The sequence below is a fragment of the Suillus subaureus genome, assembly GCF_016647635.1.
Source record: "Suillus subaureus strain MN1 chromosome Unknown BJ212scaffold_34, whole genome shotgun sequence".
NCBI classification, from domain to species: Eukaryota; Fungi; Basidiomycota; class Agaricomycetes; order Boletales; family Suillaceae; genus Suillus; species Suillus subaureus.
Genome location: NW_024538590.1, coordinates 27585 through 44026, shown reverse-complemented (window position 1 = coordinate 44026; position 16442 = coordinate 27585). Strand labels below are relative to the sequence as shown.

The following is a 16442-nucleotide window of genomic DNA, read 5'->3' as shown; positions in this document are numbered from 1 at the left end:
ATTGGACAGGTTCGAAACCTACCGACGCCAAGGTTGTTTTTACTCCAAAGCACAAGTTTCAGGAACGTAGAGAGGATATGTGGATTTTTGTCTTCTTGCACCATACCATGAGTGCTTCATGGGGCGGCATGGTGCAGAACAGTGAGTACTGTGTCTTGCCAGACAACAACGAAAAGGTGGTTGGAACATGTCAGGTTTGAAAATGAAAATGCGGATGACGGGGATTGGAACACCTTGACATTGACTCATGAATGGTTTACTCACGAGTCCCTCTCAATCGCCCCAACCAAGTGGCAACCACAATCGAAATCTGTTTCTCTTGGATTGCGCAGGGTCGAAACCTGCCGACACCTTTTTTTTTTTTTTGGGAACACGCCTTGACATCCACTTATGGATGGTTTCGTCGGTAGTTCATCTTAACTGGTCTCAGCCAAGTGGTTACCACAACAGACTCGAAATCTGACCGTGCAGGTTCGAAACCTGCCGAGGACAAGCTTTTTTTTATATCAGAACACTGTACACCTTAACATTTATTCATGGATGGTTTCCTTGGAGGTACATCTCAACTTCGTCATAGCCAAAATTGTTACCACAACGGAATCTAAATCCGTCTCTTGGACTGTGCCAGTGTCCTGCCGACGACAAGGTATTTCTTCTATCGGACCATATTTTGAAAATTCACTAATGGATGGTTTCCTTGGAGGTCCATCTTAACTGGTCTTAACCAGATCCAATGGGCGCAGCCGGGTTACCGCAACAGAATCAAAATCTGTCAAACCTGCCGACAACCAGTTTTTTTCCCCTATCGGAACGCACCTTGACATTCACCCATGGATAGTTTCGTCGGATGTTCATCTCAACACCTTGACATTCACTTATGGACGACCCGTCGGAAGTTTACCTCACTGGCATTAGCTAAGTGGTTAGTTTACACAACAGAATCAAAATCTGTTTCACTTGGAGTTGGTTCGAAACCTGCTGACGGCATTTTTGCGGTGTATAGATCCACACCTTGACTAGTCCCAGCCATTGCGCCGAAAACTCCTTTTTATGTGATAGTCTGTCCATAACAAGAAGAATGCGCACAAGTTAAGGACAGAGTGAGTCTGACAGTCAGGAAAATGATGTAACCTCCCAGCCGCGCTGAAACCTCCAACACTCCTTCGGTTGTTGGCCCTTCCAACATGACCGATCAATCTGCTGTCTGCCCGAGGCTTTCCAAATCGAGATATGCTTTCGTTTCCACCCACCTGCCATATATGTCTTCACGACCAGCATTTGATTGCGCCCACGTAGGTTCACGTGTGACCATGTGTAGTGTCTGAAACCCGATGCTTGATATCGTACATACAACACGGAGCAAATGATATCGAAAAGGGAAACGGAAACTGGTGCACCGTAGTCACAGACTGACAGTATACACTTTAAGAAAATTGGGAATTGCACGTGTAAACGTACACGTTATGCCTCACCCACTCGGCCTTTGTTCTTTATTGCCTCCTCCATTTTCTCTCTCAATGCTAATGCACGGATATAGAACATTGCAGCAATTAATGACCACAATGCCGCATTTGTACCCTATTGTGCTGCATGAGAAAGCTGGTAATACAATATGTATGGAAACTCACCTGGTAGAATAATACCGTTCCGGCTGCTTGCATTATCAGTAACACCACTCTAAGAGCGATGCTCCTTTGTATGGCAGTTCCCTTGAGTATGGGAATGGGATATTCCAGTGCGATCATGACAAAGCCGAGGGCCATTGAGGCTATTTGCACAATAGGGAATTTGACAATAACGGTGATGAATATAGCAAACTTGGGTGACGGTCTACGCAAGAGAACATGAACATAAATTATTACACAAAGTCTTCCAACACTCACTGTAGACCACCAGGAGAGCGCAAGATGCCACCAATGAAGTCCCAAAAGAACTTGCGGAAGAAGAACCCCCAGAAACTAGCCCATACTGCATCTGTTAACGTCAGGTAAGATGATTTCCGCCAGATAAAGGAAGGCGACGTACAAACACTCGCCGTGAGGGAGATGTAGCGACTTAATTCGTGCCAGATGAGCTTTCCCATTGGTTGAAGAGGTCGGTGGTCGACAAAGGGGTGGATAGCCGAAGAAGTGAATGTATCGAGCGCTGCTCGGAGTCGGCTCAAAAGACAATTGTTGGTGTGTCGAAAGCAAGCGAATGAAAAGTGCGATAGTGCACAAGGAAGAGACCAGCTCAACCAATGGAATGAAAGAAAGTTGGTGGAAAGATAACTTGAACTCGGAAGCTAGTGATACAAGGATGAGGGCTTTATAGGACACAAATACACTCGAGAGAACGGCGCAATTTGGCACTGCTACGTACCCACTGCATATGGGTCTCTAAGGTAATCTCCGGCTAGGGACTATTTTTACAAGGGGCGTGCATTGTTTGGGTATTACATAAAGCAAAAATGGAAACTCAACATTTCTTCAGACGAGGCGATTCATTGTATTATGAAATTTAATTATGTAACAGCGCAGGGACAACATCGACGGCCAACGAGCTCAAACTCATCAAGTACCACAAAAGTGTCTTTGCCTAACGAAGTGAATGAAAAATTCCGGTTGTCAAAGGTATGTCAATCACGCCGTGAATTTTCTGTGTTCCAGAGATATTGTGATCTACACACACTATCTCACCACCTGTGACAACCGGTACGCGGCGGCCTGATACACTGCACTACATTGCCAAAGTTCCGTTCTTCCAGTCGCGCGCATGCACACTGCCGGATGTCAGATAACGTGCAATTGCCGTGTTGAGCGGCCAGAGGCAGTATCCAGGGTCAAACTATCTTTAGGATGACTTCAACCCGGTCACGGTAGGTACTTACCTGAAGGCGGTTATAGAGCTAGAGTGCCCTAGTTGTCATGAGACAAACATGGAAAACACAGATCAACGATATAAACAAAGTTCTATTGGTGCACGGCGCCCGCCACCATCATGATCACTTACCTATTCGTGACGATAGGCTTTAGCTGTGCTTCTTGAATGAATCCGTGAGAGTCAAGTATTTTGGACCGTGAGCAAGAGGATACCGTCCCCGAAGATCATTATCAGGAGGTTTGTCGCCGACGATTGCTTGAATACTAGTACTGGTGTTTACTGTACTAGTACATGGGCTGTTAATGCGAGTAGAGCCACTTCAACGTCGCGCTACTGTCAACAAAGACAAAGCAGGGATTCTCACGATCTAGCAGAGCGCCCTTAGCACCTATCGTCCATGGCGTCCAAGAAAAAACCTGCGAAAGTGCCACCTGTTCTTTCTACCTCAAGAGACCTCGTGCCAGTAGGGCCACAACATGTCCAAGCCTCAAAACATGGAGGCAAACGAGATGAAAATGGTCTCAAACCTACCACTTCTCGAGCCCTGGTCTTACGAAATGGTAAATTTGGAGCAAGAGGCACCGGGGAGGTTATGCTTTCAAGTAAGATGAGCGGTAGGGAAAAACTTGATTTGCTTGCAGGCAAGTCGTCCATCTTGTCGATTAGCACCCGATCGGCTCATTCGAGGTACGATGGCAGAGGACCTTGTCAATGAGCATGCACGAACTGCTGTAATGTCACCTCTGAAACTGGCAAAATGTATCAAGATCGCAGACTCTCAGTTCAATTGTACGTGATCGCATGCACAAGCCATACCTTCGTCTCATGTGGTCTAGCATACTTGGATGATATCACTAATCTACAAGACCCGGAATCTTTCCACCGTAAGATCACCGAGGAACTCAACGCTCGTACACCATATGGAACGACGAAGAATGGCAGGGAGGTGCGATCAGATCCCTCCTATGTGGCGTCCATCATCGCAATCAGGTACGTCGTTCAATGCTCCATTTTTAAACGGCTTGATCATCATATGTCGGCTATGTAGGATTCACAATACGTACATGGTCGCTTCAGCATGGAAGATAGTCCTCAGCTCTTTGCGAGCGCTTGAGAAGTCAGGCCTCGATGACGCAACGGCTCACATCCAGCTGCAAAAGGATCAGGGTTTATTATCGCGTTATCTTATTGTTTGTGATTTGGTCTCTAACCTAGTTGATCTTGGTCAAAAGAAATTCTCTGTGCTTGCCACCACTACGCGTACGGCAATATCTTGTCAAGTTTGTGCATCACACCCTCTAACTATGCGACAGCACATTATGCTCGTTACTTCAAGGCGGTTGAGAACACCGATCCAGGTGAACCCGAGATAGCCTTTGACTGGGCTGGTCTCAAGGATGCATGCAAGTCATTCTTAGACTCTATCATCATTGAGCTATGCTTCCCTAAGCAACCCTATCCAAAGAGGATTCTATACCACATCCTGCACGATGCAGTTGATGAGTCCCCAAGAGAAGCGAAACGTTTTCCCCAGACCATGTGGGATGCCGTCGGCGAATTATCTGTATGTCGTAGAGCTGCAGGTCTTCCATGAGGTCTCCCTAGCTGACCATCGGCATCCGTAGGTTGTGTTAGAACTCCAGGAGCTTCTTGATAGTCCTTTGTTAGGACCGCAGGGTGAAAAGATGAAGCAGACACCTCGCAAGATGCCCGAGCAGTATGAGCAATGGCTTGATGCGCAGATATTTTCCCAGCAAGCATCGAATAACTACGCCAATTTCAAGGACCTCGTTTTCCCGCTCAGCCGCACTGAAGACCGGGCAGTCCTCAAAGACATGTGGAAACACGTCGATGTGGTACGTTTTGCAGTAAATTTCTCATCAATCCCGTTGCCCTGACATTATAAAATTCAGAATTACAACAGCGTTTCCAACATGTCCATAGATACTCTTTGGCAGCTCGACGAAGCTCTCCGCCGTACACCTCAATGGAGTGCATTCTATGTCCCTCACCTTGCAGGTCACGATTCAGATTCAGACGATGGGGGTAATTTGGGTTTGATCCCAGTCAAGAGCAAAGGCGGAAAGAAAGGCGGTGGACACAAACGACCATCGAAGAAGATGCTTGCCATTACCGACGGTCGTGGAGACGACGAGAGTGATGGCTCCATGCCTGAGCTCCAGTCCGTCTCCGACTCTTCTGACGAAAGTGACGACGATATGATCGACTCTGACCAGAACTTTGGGGATGATGACGACGACAGCGATGAGTACGGGACAGAATCTGAATACGATTCCGACGAAGACGAGCAATATCGCAATATGTTGCGAGAGGCTATGGACACGGCGATGGCCATCCCCGAATTTTTCGATGCGAAGACTGAAGTGCCCGAGTTCGAAGCGATAGCTGAGGAGAGGAAGGGCAATCCGTTCTTAAAGCTCCTTGGTTCATTAAGAGGTCGAGTTAACAGCTCTTATGGTTATCATCCACTTACAATGGTTGCGGAACACAGGACGTATGTTCTCATCGAGCGCGAAGCTCAGTTCTGAGAAGCGCGGTGAACCTCGCAAGGGCATTTTCACTGCCAAGGCTGCCCCAAAGCCCAAGCCAGCTCCAGCCCTTAAGATCGATTTGTCCGGTATTCCAGAGGATGAGCTACCTCCACTGCGACCCCTTCCGACTCCTCGGAAGAAACGAGTGCCCAAGGCCCTCGGGGCCAATCCGCCACATGCTACTGGTTTGTGTTCGTCAATAATTTCCCGTTCATCCAGACCTGATTTAGTCCTATGCAGGAACCTCTTCTGCACAGCCTAAAGATACTCGCACAACGGTCGAAGAAGTCGACGATGAGGACGACGCCGACAATGCCTCTGCTAGCAAGAAGAAAAAGAAAAAGAAGCCAAAGAAGAAGAAGACCGACACGGATCTGCCTGTCCTCCCCGAAGATGCCCCGCGTCTCCTGTGACATCTGCGGCGCGCGTCGCGTCTCCCCCCTCTAGCCCCTCAAAGGCAAACCCTGTTAGGAGGGCCAGCTTGAACAGCTCGGCGACAACCCTTCTCAACAACATGTCGACTGCTTCATTGCCGCTGACAGAACAGACCACGGCTCATTCTGGCCATTCTTTCCTGCAGGAGATCCCTCAGAAAGAGAAGATCAAATCTCGTCCTGATCATGCATCCATGTTCAACCGCGGGTTTTTGACCAAGGGCAAAGACAAAGCCAAGGATAAAGAGGAAAACAAGGATACTGCGAACAACAAACATACGTGGTTTTCGAAATTGGGTAAGAAGACGACTGGGTACATGCATCAGCTGCTTCGCGCTGGAGACGACGAGAGACGGGGAGCAATGAAGTGGGAGAACTTTCTCAAGGTGCTTCATTTTTAATATTGGTATCGACTGAGGGGATGTTCATGCATGTCTACAGGTTATGCGTGACATGGGCTTTTCTTATGATCCCAGTACCGCTGGGTCGTCTGTGCGATTCGATCCGCCTAACGATGAAGATCGGGTATGTTGTTCAGTATATCAGGAATTCTACCATGATGCTGAACTTTCTACACAGTCCATCACGTTCCACAAGCGTATGTACAACCTCGCTGATTTAACACCCTTTCTGATCTTCGTTTTTATAGCTCACCCGGATCCTACTCTGTATCCTGTGAAGATCAAGGAATTCGGTAAGAAGTTGAAGGAATACTATGGATGGGATGAGGAAGATTTCCTGAAGCGAGCCGCTGCTGCTGCATAACTGCTTTTTGATTGTTTTGCTCAAATCATCTTTGGGCTTTGCCTATTCTTCTGATAGCGATATGTTCCTTTATGATACATGATGTAATGTATGAGAATGTCCGTAGGAGTGTGGTATTCGAAATGAACTGCTCATCTCACCCGTCATGAGCAGCTGTGTGGTATGATTAATTCATGTGGGAGGTGGTCCTATGACCTTGATAGCGGCTCTATCTAGATGAGCCTTGGATGCTCGGGCTGGAACACAGTAAGAACCAGTCAAGCGCAAGGTTCTTACACTCACGGCGGCCGGTTTCGATTGCATCAATCATGCCTTGTTGCCAGTTCTCAGCAAGTGCCTTGGACATAGCAGGGTCACGGTTCCGCAAGGATGCACCACCATCTCGGAGAGAGAACCACAAGAATCGAATTAAATCTTCACAGAGGATGATGATTTGAGCGGTGTCGGTGCCTCGGCGCTCATTGACACATGCAACGGTCTCCTCGCTGGCCTCGTTTATTTCTTCCAAGCGTGCAATGAAACTTGCTCGAGTTTCGACACCTCCTCCATGCATCTGTGGGATTTCAGACGTACTGAGGACATCGACGGAGAGTACTCACTCGGAAAAACTGCGAAGCGCTCGGAGAATTCGGTCGACGCTCAATTTCGATCACAAAGCTGTGACGCTGCATTTAGCTGCTTGTACAGGGTCACATATGATCAACTGACCAATGCGTAGCAAGTCGGTCCGGTGGACTGTTTGCAAGATCCATTGCCCATATCGCCCAGTTATGCAGTTCGTCCCTCCAGTTATTGATCCACCTGGAAAGGGCTGTATTTAGGGCGTTGCTGGCAGGGTCACTTGCAAGGCTCTCGCGTAAATTTGGGTTGCAACGTAGTTTGTGGGTTTTCCACGATGCGACCTGACATTTCTTCGAGCAGTAACGTACCAGTCTGCAATGGCCAGAATTAGCTAATAATATTAATATTGTAGGCAGTGAGGATCGGCTCCTCCGCGAGTTCTACTTACCGGCAGCGACCGCATGTCTTGACTTTATCACGACCGACGTCGGTGTTGCAGTACATACACCGTCCTTTGAAATCTTTATCTTCTGAAGACATTGCGACTGCAGAAGAAAAGAGCAGAGCGCTGGCGGCAGCTGCCAAGTACCGCGTAGTGAATTTATTAGCACATGCGTTGATTACCTAATCCACTTAAATGTAATACCTGTTTAACCACGAATGGGTAGATAATAGCTTGGCTCGCCGTTGAACGATGGCGGCGAAGCCTCCGCCTACACGACCACACGTTGGCCTGCACTCATCATTCAATGCAAGATCTAACGCAGACTGGGGAGAAGACGATGTTTGGGATAGTGGATCAGACTCTGAATCACCCCGCCAGTCCACAATCTCGAATTCGTGGCGGCTACCTCCTTCTCCATCATATAGACGCCAGTCATCTCCGATAACAGCACCAAAACCAGTCCCTAGGGCCTCTAGCAACTCTTCTTCATCCAATGTCTCATTCTCCTACACTCATCTCAGTGCACCAAGTCCAGGCTCCTACCCTTCGAATACCGATACCGCTCAACCTGCGAAGGGTGGATGGACAATGGTTAGAAAATCTGGTACTTCACAGGACGCTTTAGGTTCCAAGTTACCCAAAGATATTGACCCAAATGGCGATGCAGACGTCGATAGTGACATGGTCGTAGGGGATTTAGAGCCAGAAATGGAGCAGACTACTGGCACTGGCACCAAAGTTAAACTAGACCAAGGCTCCATCAAATCTGATGCTATCGAGCTCATGAAGGGTATTGACTTCTATTAAGTTCCTTTCCACATCTAATAAGACATCTAGATCCATTTTACAGGTTCCTCCATTCTCCTCAACCACCACCAGAACCAAGATTTAATCATAGAATGGGTTATTCCCCACGGTCGAGTGATGCTGAGAAGCTCCTACGGGAGAGCTCAATCCGCACAAACCGACGAATTAAGTTCATCGATTGTCTTAGCAAAGATGATGTCAATATTAGTGCGCGCTCTTGTGGGCTTTCACTGATTATGCACCTGAGGTTTCATAACTAGGCGAACTCCGTAAATTAGCTTGGGCGGGTACTCCAAACGACCTGAGAGCTGTTGTATGGCCGATTCTTCTCGTGAGTCATATTTCCCGTATCTCATTACCTTCTAATGTCGATGCTTAGGGCTACCTTCCCTTGCCATCAAATCTTCGAGCTTCCACTCTTGCACGAAAGAGAGGAGAATACTCATCACTGGTCGAACTCGCGTTCGCTCGGGATCGCCAAGGGCTTGACCAGCAAATATGGCATCAGATCGAGATCGACGTACCACGGACGAGACCTGGTGTACGTTTATGGATGCAGGCATCCACTCAACGTGTAAGCCGTTACGATGTTATTCCAGCAGATGTTAATATATCTGCCGCAAGTAGAGTCTCGAAAGAATTCTCTATGTCTGGGCAATACGACACCCAGCAAGTGGATATGTTCAAGGCATCAATGACCTCGTTACCCCATTCTTCCAGGTTTTTCTCTCCGTCTACATTGGTATGACAATATTATTTCACGGCTACGTGTAACGTTAAGACTACTTGCAGATTCGGACCCCGAAGAATTTGATACCTCTTTGCTACCAACGGCTGTCCTCAGTGCTGTCGAGGCAGACTCGTTTTGGTGCTTGTCACGTTTGTTAGACGGCATTCAAGATAACTACATTTCAGCACAACCTGGCATTCAGCGTAGTGTCAAGCGCATGGCTGAGCTTGTTGCACGTATTGATGGTAAGTTCCTTTCTACATGCACGCAATGCCTGCTGATGATCGAGCAGCCCCCTGTATACACACCTCGAGTCCCAAAATGTTGAATTCATGCAGTTCGCTTTCCGCTGGATGAACTGTCTTCTGATGCGAGAAATTAGTGTGAAAAACACGATCCGTATGTGGGACACGTATCTGGTGAGTTGGCCACACCTTCGTGGGATATCCGTTATTAATCGTATACTCCCAGGCTGAAGGAGCGGATGCATTCTCTCAATTCCACCTTTATGTATGTTCTGCATTTCTCGTCAAGTGGAGCGAAAAGCTCCGGCAAATGGACTTCCAGGTACATCCACCTTTGCCCTCTTAGGATTGCATATCTTACGTGTGCTAGGGTATCATCATGTTCCTGCAATCCCTCCCGACGCAGGACTGGGGAGACCACGAGATTGAGATGCTTCTTAGCGAAGCTTTCGTGCTCAATTCCATATGGCACAACGCTCAGAGTCATTTTAATGCTAAATAGCTATCTTATCCATACTCCAACGGCGCAGCGTACGTGTAAGATATGGTCTGAAGTACGATCTATGATGCAAAGAGCAAAGCTCCCCGGGTCTTCAACAACTCGGAGAGCCCTTCTCAGAAATGCAACTATGCTGGATGATGCTATGAGCAAAGAATACGGAAATGTGCAGTGTATAGGCGGAGGTATAGGAGGCAGTATGTAAAATTAGACATGAGCAACATGAGAGACATGAAAGTACCAACCCCTCAACTCGACTCCTTGACAGCTGCTACCTCGCGATCCAAAGCATTCTTGAGCTCCTGAGCTTGCTCAGGTGTTTTCACACGAATTCGGAACGATGCAGGAGCACCTTCATCGTGTCCGACAAAGGATATCATCGTCTTCATCAGTGTTGGAGTTAGTGACACGAACAACCTGAAGTTCTAACGGCACGTATAGGTATTAAGCAAGTGGAGTTGAATACGAAATGGTGGAGACTGACAATGATAATCCTCCCGGTGGCACTGTTTCGCATCAGTGCGCGTCGTGCGCCTGTCTCTTTATGTTTTTTCAAACGGAACATACCTATCAAAAGTCAGCAAGACCGTAGATGATACCAAAATAAAGAATACTGACCAACACCCTAGGTCCTTCCACTCGGACTTGTCAGGAGTCTTCGAAAGCTTGAAGACTTTAGCCTTCACAGTATACGTCGTCTCTTCATCTTCTTCACCCTCGCCTTCATCATCGTGATTGCTAGTCGGCAGCAACTTTGCATCGTCTTGCGTGCCCTCGTCGCCGGCAACAGGTTGCGACCCTGATCGACTGGCGGTGTCCATTGACGGAGAGACAGATTTGGTCGGTGGAGCACCAAAACTGAATTCCGTGGGGGCGCTCGATGAAGACGTAGAAGCCCCATCTGCAAGCTTCGCAACTCCGAATCCAAACCCTACTGGATTGCCAATACTCCCTCCTCCCGCCTTCCCAAACGTAAATCCATTTCCTTTCGGTGGCGAGCCTCCGCCAAAAGTACCGAAAGCACTGGTGGGTTTGTCGGTAGCAGCAGATGCGAAAGCGTTGGTAGGCGGTGTGAAGGAGGAGCTGCCAAATAGACCAGTGGTGCTTCCGGTTTTGATTTCTTCGTTTCCTGTATCGGTTTTAGCAGATACTTTGTTGAATAGATCTGAGGACCCTGGGGTGAAGAAGGAGGGCGTCTTTGAGTCAGTACTGTTACCAAATAATGACGTCGTAGTGTTGAATGCTGATGTCGGCTTTAAGTCGGAGAACGTGGATGATGCTGCCTTAGATGACGCGAAGAAGTTGGGAACGCCTGAGCCAAATGCGGATGAGGAGGATTTTGAATCGTCTTTGTCTTTGCTGGGTGCAGGTGCGGCTGGCGGAGCGAATGAAAACGGACTCGGACTTGACGAGCTGGGATCATCGGATTTAGTCCCAAATGAAAAAGCCGATTTCGGAGCTTCCGAAGTGCCAAAGGGAGATGGTGCTGTAGGAGTATCTTCACTCATTTTGGCACCCAGACTAAAAGTTGGAGTCGCGTTTGTGCTGGAAGATGATGTAGAGAAGGGGAAGGCACTTTTGGGTGCCGAGCTCTGATCTGTTCCATTCGTGGATGAAGTATGTAATGATGGGGAGCCAAAGCTACCAAATCCAGAGAAGCCTTTTGGTACGGGAAATCCAGTCGTTGAAGGTGCAGCCTTCTCAGGCACAGGAGGGCCAGAAGCTGGTGCCTTCTGGCTAGTGGCTTTGGATGAGTTATCATGATCTGTTTGGACGGTAGTCCGCAGATTCTTATAACTCTCAAGAAGGCCTGCAATGTCAATAAAGGGATCCTGGTCTACAGCTTTTTGGATCGCTGTCAAAAAGGAGGCGTTAAGACCACGAATAGACTTGTAATAGTTCAGTTCTGCGTTGTAATCTTCATTTGAAGTACTCGGGGATGCATTGACAATAGTTGGGGATGCATTGGCAGTACTAGCGGCTTGTATAACCGATGCAAAGCCCTTCGTAGCAGCAGACGCAGAGGGCGCAACGTTTGAGGTTGTGAATGTAGTGACAGCTGGAGGGGCGAATGAGAAAGGACTCGGTCCAGCTCCTGAGCCAAACCCTGAGAAACCACCGAATTTTGGAGAAGCGGGGGGTTCCTGAATGGACTTTTATTGGAAAGATTTGCAAGGCATTGACTAAGTACTCACCGAATCCGCGGGTGAAAGAGGTGCACTGGGAAGTCCGGCGAAAGACAAAGCTTTATTTGAAGCCATGGTTCGCTTAGGCAAACCACGTATTCTGGGTATTACAGAATAAGCGTCGCTCGCTACAGCTACTGGACACTCACTGTCGCTTTGCGAGGACAGACTCGTCTGCCTTTTGTAAACCCTTGCCAGGGTCTTCCACTTCCTACTCGAGTCAATGACGAGTTAAGACAACGGAAAAATTATCATCATACCTCTATGTCGTCGCCGTCGTCCTTGCTGATTTGTCTCTCTGCGCCTCTCTTCATAGTGGACAAAGCACGAACAGACTGACCCAAGGCCCTTCAGATTAATTATTACTGTTCAAAGTGAAATATTAGGTAATCAGATTGTCGGAGTTGTTGGGGTCATAGTGCTTAACTCAAAGATACGCTATCCCTTTCTATCAACCATACTGCGACTGCTCCGTGAACACGCTTTTCGCTCGTCAGTGATGTCGACGACAACTGGAATGGCCATGGACTCTCGCTCTTCATCACCAACAACACCTGAATCTTCTGACGGTCATCATCCTGTTACCCTACACCATGACCATAACCTATCAGCCTGGTATAACTCAATTCGTCCAAGGAAGACCTTTTCCGAAATTGGCGTTTGGGACAATGAGTCTATGCGTGGCATCATGAACAAACCTGACAGCGAGAGGATGTTCCAACTTGATGACCTAATAGATGAGCATGCCTATGAAGAGTATGTCTTGAAAAGGTTCTCTTGTCCGATCGCTGTCGTTGACGTGTCATATACCCTGGTTTAGCTCGGCCTGTTCTGCACCAGAATCTTCCCCTGTTCTGCCTCAAGTCATTCCAGATTGTTTGAAACCGGATGCAGTCCACCCGACAGGCGACAGCTGTGTATCTACTGCGCAAGCTCCTTTACCTGAGTCCGACTATCTTGTTCCCTCCCATATGCAGATGCATTGTTCACCTGTAATCCCTCCCCCTGCTGTGTGTTCACCCAAAAGGGATCCATCTATCGCTCAGCATCGAGTCGTTTTTCCTCCACGAGAATCTTGCTACAAGTGCGTCTGTCTTTTGTTCGAGTATCCAGTTTTTCATATTTTAATCTGTGAAGCCTTCCTATCCTGACCCCTAATATCCCTGAACACGGCACAAAGTCTCGTGTAGAGACTCAAGTGCGCGTCACGTTGGACTTGGCGCATGCTAGCTCATCGTCAGGGGAACCGTACTTATACGATAGGGTTGGTTCGTGGAAATGGCTAAAACTTCCACCAGGGACTTTCACCAAGAAGCGCACCCGTCGGGAAGGAAAAATAGGTACTGAGGATACTTTTCTGTCCTTTGCACAAACTCACCATAATCAGACCCTTCTCCCTTGGATATGTTACACCTCACCACGACTGTGACGTGCGCTACATCACCACACAATCGCGTGCTAAGCTGCGGAAGCTGTAGAAACCGAGAGGTCGGTACCTCCCTATCATCAGAGTTCCATGCTAACTTTGTTTTCCCTTTTAGGCAAAGCGCGTGGCTAGGAAAATCGCAGCTCGTGTCAGACCTGCCAGGTCTGGCTCAGATACCCCAGAGGACGGTAATGCACGACCGAGAGGCAACAAGGAAGACACAACTAGTATCATTCAGTTCAACTGCCCCGAAGTCCTTGACTTCGAAACAGGGTCGGTTGTGCTACCCGTCCGCATTACATGCTACTGCAGACATCACCGCGAAAAGGTCGGGTTTCATATCCATTTCACGATGATGGATCATACTGGACGCATCGTCGGTTCGGGAACGACTCCTCCGATTATGATTACGGATGACCATAAGTCGACGACCAAGTCGAATTCCGTGTTCAATCCCCTCACTGAAACCGAAGTCGATCTGTCCCAGATCATACCGAGCGGGGAATTGGCAGGCAAGCGTGCACCCTCGAAACGCAAGGCAGTGAACGTGAAAGGCCAGCCAAAGAAGCGAGCAAAACCATATGACGCTACTAGTAGAAATGGCCCAGTGAAATTTGTGAGAGAGGCCAGCTTCACGTCTCAGCCTTCAACAGTGCCTAGTTCCCGGTCTCCTACACCCTCTCGCCTTCTAGTGCCCACGCCATCTTGCTCATTATCTCAAATTGAAAATGGCACCATTCCTTCCGCAGCTATGTTTGGTATCAATGGGCTTCAACAGCCAGAAGACGCACATGCTAATTCATTCGTCTCAAATGCAGTAATATCGCCAGTATCAAGCTCCATATCATCGCCTCTCATTTCTCCTGTATCGCAGCCCATCCCACAACTTGTTCCACAACCGACGCCATTCCTTTTCTTCAACCCTGGATCACCTCCCCTCGTTGCCTCACTTACTCTCCCTAAAATTCACCGTCTTATACCCGCTTCTGGTCCTACGCATGGCGGGATTGAAGTGACTGTCCTTGGTGAGAATTTCCACCATGTTCTTCAACTCAATTGCGTCTTTGGAGACGTCCCCGCAAGCTCTACGCAGCGTTGGAGCGACAACACCTTGGTCTGTGTCCTACCCCCTCGAGCCTCCCCAGGTATTGTCGCTGTGTGGTTCGAGGGCTTTGAGAAGACGAACGATCCCTCGCTCCCTTCTCTATTCACATACACTGATGAGTCAGACAGGGCCCTGTACGTCTCACCGATAGCATTTTACCTTTTTTTCGCTTAAGTATTTCATTTCCAGGATGGAGCTGGCTCTACAGGTCGTAGGACTCAAAATGACAGGCAAGATCGAAGACGCGAAGAACGTCGCCCGCCGTATCGTCGGAAATGCAGGAAACGAAGACTCTTCAACATCCTCAGACGCCAACGACATGATGCACGTCGTTGCATCCTCGTCTTATCGCGACATACGACCACTGCTCTTCGTCCGGTCGGACGAAGGAGAAAATTTCGAGACCACGATCGTCAAGTTCCTTTCTATGATAGATGTATCCGTTGACAACCAATCCACTGTCACCATGAGTTCCGCAGTTTCACACTCTACGTCTGATGGGCAGACACTTTTGCACCTCGCGTCGTTATTGGGCTTTGCGGAGCTCACGAAATTCCTGATCGCACACGATATCGATCTGGACGCACGTGATAGGAATGGTTATACAGCTCTTCACTTTGCTGTGTTGTCTCTATCCAAACCTTGTTTGGAGTTGCTGGTAGCGGCTGGAGCGGACTTGGAGATTGTGAACGGACTTGGGAAAATCCCAGAGGATATTGCACCTGAAGGCTTCTTTGATGACGTCACCCCGCGGCGCTCGCCTAGTGTCGAAACAGAAAGCCAAGACGACGATGATGGTGAGAGTCAGTGGGGTGACGTAGAGAGTGACGAGGGAGAAGTCGTCACCATTAAACGCCGACCGGTGCATATTTTCCGTCGGCGCACACAAGATACGACGGAGCAAACAAGTCCTGAATCCCACGCGGAGCAAACCCCGGAATTGCCCAGCAAAGACACAGATACCAAGATACCTGCTAATGCAACGGACGAGAAACAGACAGCGTCTTTTGTGGATATGATTCAGCGAACGCTTGCGCAGCTGCAACCTCAAGGTATCATACCAAACATACCTCAGCTTCCTCTTCCACATCTTCCCGGGATGCCTGCTGTCCTTTGGGGCGCTCTTCCGCAGATCCCCATGGTGTTCCCCATCTTCGTCCCGATAACGGGGTGGCCGTTCCTCGGTGACAAGCGGGAGGAACATCAAGTCGATGGGGAAGTGAGGGATGTTGCTCATCCAGCAGCACGAGCGGCGCAGGAACTGAAGGCGACTTGGGAGAAATGGATGACACTCGCTATTGCCACTGCGACGCTCCGTCCGGTGCCTGTTGAAGAAGCGCCTCCGATGTATACGCCACGAGAGATGCATGAGGAGCAGCTGCAGGAGCCTGTAGCTAGTACGTCGCGTGCTGAGGAGTCCCCTGCGCGTCTTGCAGGCCCAAGCAGGCGCGTTGGTTATGCTACAGCTTCTGTGCCAGCTCAAGAAGTGGAGTCGTATGGTTATAGGCCAGTGAATGATGCACAGAAAGCGCAGCACGGGCGTAAGTGTTGCCCCGGTATTCTAAATGACAATGAGTCTGATTGCTGCCCCTTTTCAGGCGACCGGATGCTCGTCCTGTTCTGGCTTCCTATTTTGCTGAGTATGCCCATCTCAATCGCTATGGGATGTGCGACTGATCTTTTTCCTTACAGTTTCTCTTCTGTGGGCTCTGCACCACAGTGTTCGTTTCGTTCTTCACGCTTTCAAGACCACGATTTCTCTCAAAACCGGCCTCCGTGCATGAATATCCTAGAAATGACATGTGCACACTCTTACTTTGCGAGA

General features: G+C 48.7%; 6 protein-coding genes and 1 non-coding gene across 7 annotated transcripts; 4 read left to right on the top strand and 3 right to left on the bottom strand.

The window, feature by feature from the left end:
- Positions 1-421: 421 nt before the first annotated feature.
- On the top strand, positions 422-493 carry BJ212DRAFT_t109. Its single transcript has one exon. It is a non-coding gene; the product is annotated as a tRNA-Ser (tRNA).
- A 582-nt stretch (positions 494-1075) lies between these two features.
- Positions 1076-2419, bottom strand: BJ212DRAFT_1379325 (uncharacterized protein). The gene is made up of 4 exons (XM_041336588.1): positions 2026-2419; positions 1884-1974; positions 1629-1830; positions 1076-1578 (listed from the first exon to the last, which is right to left on the bottom strand). Exons 1-4 carry the CDS (start codon positions 2081-2083, stop codon positions 1462-1464), a joined length of 468 nt encoding a protein of 155 aa, XP_041189128.1. The 5' UTR covers positions 2084-2419; the 3' UTR covers positions 1076-1461.
- Positions 2420-3259: 840 nt separating this feature from the next.
- On the top strand, positions 3260-6613 carry BJ212DRAFT_1448757 (uncharacterized protein; the record flags this gene model as incomplete). The annotated part of the gene is made up of 11 exons (XM_041338588.1): positions 3260-3503; positions 3562-3651; positions 3699-3852; positions 3911-4122; positions 4176-4426; positions 4488-4718; positions 4776-5319; positions 5375-5599; positions 5744-6234; positions 6290-6377; positions 6498-6613. 11 exons carry the CDS (start codon positions 3260-3262, stop codon positions 6611-6613), a joined length of 2646 nt encoding a protein of 881 aa, XP_041189127.1.
- On the bottom strand, positions 6517-7812 carry BJ212DRAFT_602522 (uncharacterized protein). Its single transcript, XM_041343632.1, has 5 exons — positions 7623-7812; positions 7322-7546; positions 7213-7270; positions 6896-7166; positions 6517-6849 (listed from the first exon to the last, which is right to left on the bottom strand). The coding sequence occupies exons 1-5, from the start codon at positions 7712-7714 to the stop codon at positions 6785-6787; spliced, it is 711 nt and encodes a 236-aa protein (XP_041189126.1). The 5' UTR covers positions 7715-7812; the 3' UTR covers positions 6517-6784.
- Positions 7813-7868: 56 nt separating this feature from the next.
- BJ212DRAFT_1279646 (rab-GTPase-TBC domain-containing protein) lies at positions 7869-9903 on the top strand (the record flags this gene model as incomplete). The annotated part of the gene is made up of 9 exons (XM_041331512.1): positions 7869-8409; positions 8457-8633; positions 8687-8757; positions 8806-9000; positions 9054-9168; positions 9219-9405; positions 9449-9575; positions 9628-9723; positions 9772-9903. The coding sequence occupies 9 exons, from the start codon at positions 7869-7871 to the stop codon at positions 9901-9903; spliced, it is 1641 nt and encodes a 546-aa protein (XP_041189125.1).
- Positions 9904-10148: 245 nt separating this feature from the next.
- Positions 10149-12400, bottom strand: BJ212DRAFT_1484421 (uncharacterized protein; the record flags this gene model as incomplete). The annotated part of the gene is made up of 6 exons (XM_041340792.1): positions 10149-10325; positions 10385-10467; positions 10523-12044; positions 12096-12186; positions 12236-12297; positions 12347-12400. 6 exons carry the CDS (start codon positions 12398-12400, stop codon positions 10149-10151), a joined length of 1989 nt encoding a protein of 662 aa, XP_041189124.1.
- A 185-nt stretch (positions 12401-12585) lies between these two features.
- On the top strand, positions 12586-16401 carry BJ212DRAFT_1302544 (uncharacterized protein; the record flags this gene model as incomplete). The annotated part of the gene is made up of 8 exons (XM_041333284.1): positions 12586-12842; positions 12907-13170; positions 13224-13426; positions 13474-13574; positions 13628-14751; positions 14807-16158; positions 16216-16284; positions 16310-16401. The coding sequence occupies 8 exons, from the start codon at positions 12586-12588 to the stop codon at positions 16399-16401; spliced, it is 3462 nt and encodes a 1153-aa protein (XP_041189123.1).
- Between the last annotated feature and the right edge of the window lie 41 nt (positions 16402-16442).

Coding starts and splice junctions, on each gene's coding strand:
- BJ212DRAFT_602522 (XM_041343632.1), bottom strand. CDS start 7,714: ATGTCTTCAGAAGATAAAGATTTCAAAGGACGGTGTATGTACTGCAAC. Junction 7,271..7,321: donor GACCGACTTGCTACGCATTG/GTCAGTTGATCA, acceptor GCAGCGTCACAG/CTTTGTGATCGAAATTGAGC. Junction 7,167..7,212: donor GCGCTTCGCAGTTTTTCCGA/GTGAGTACTCTC, acceptor GAAATCCCACAG/ATGCATGGAGGAGGTGTCGA.
- BJ212DRAFT_1379325 (XM_041336588.1), bottom strand. CDS start 2,083: ATGGGAAAGCTCATCTGGCACGAATTAAGTCGCTACATCTCCCTCACG. Junction 1,975..2,025: donor CTCCCTCACGGCGAGTGTTT/GTACGTCGCCTT, acceptor TGACGTTAACAG/ATGCAGTATGGGCTAGTTTC. Junction 1,831..1,883: donor CGCTCTCCTGGTGGTCTACA/GTGAGTGTTGGA, acceptor TCTCTTGCGTAG/ACCGTCACCCAAGTTTGCTA.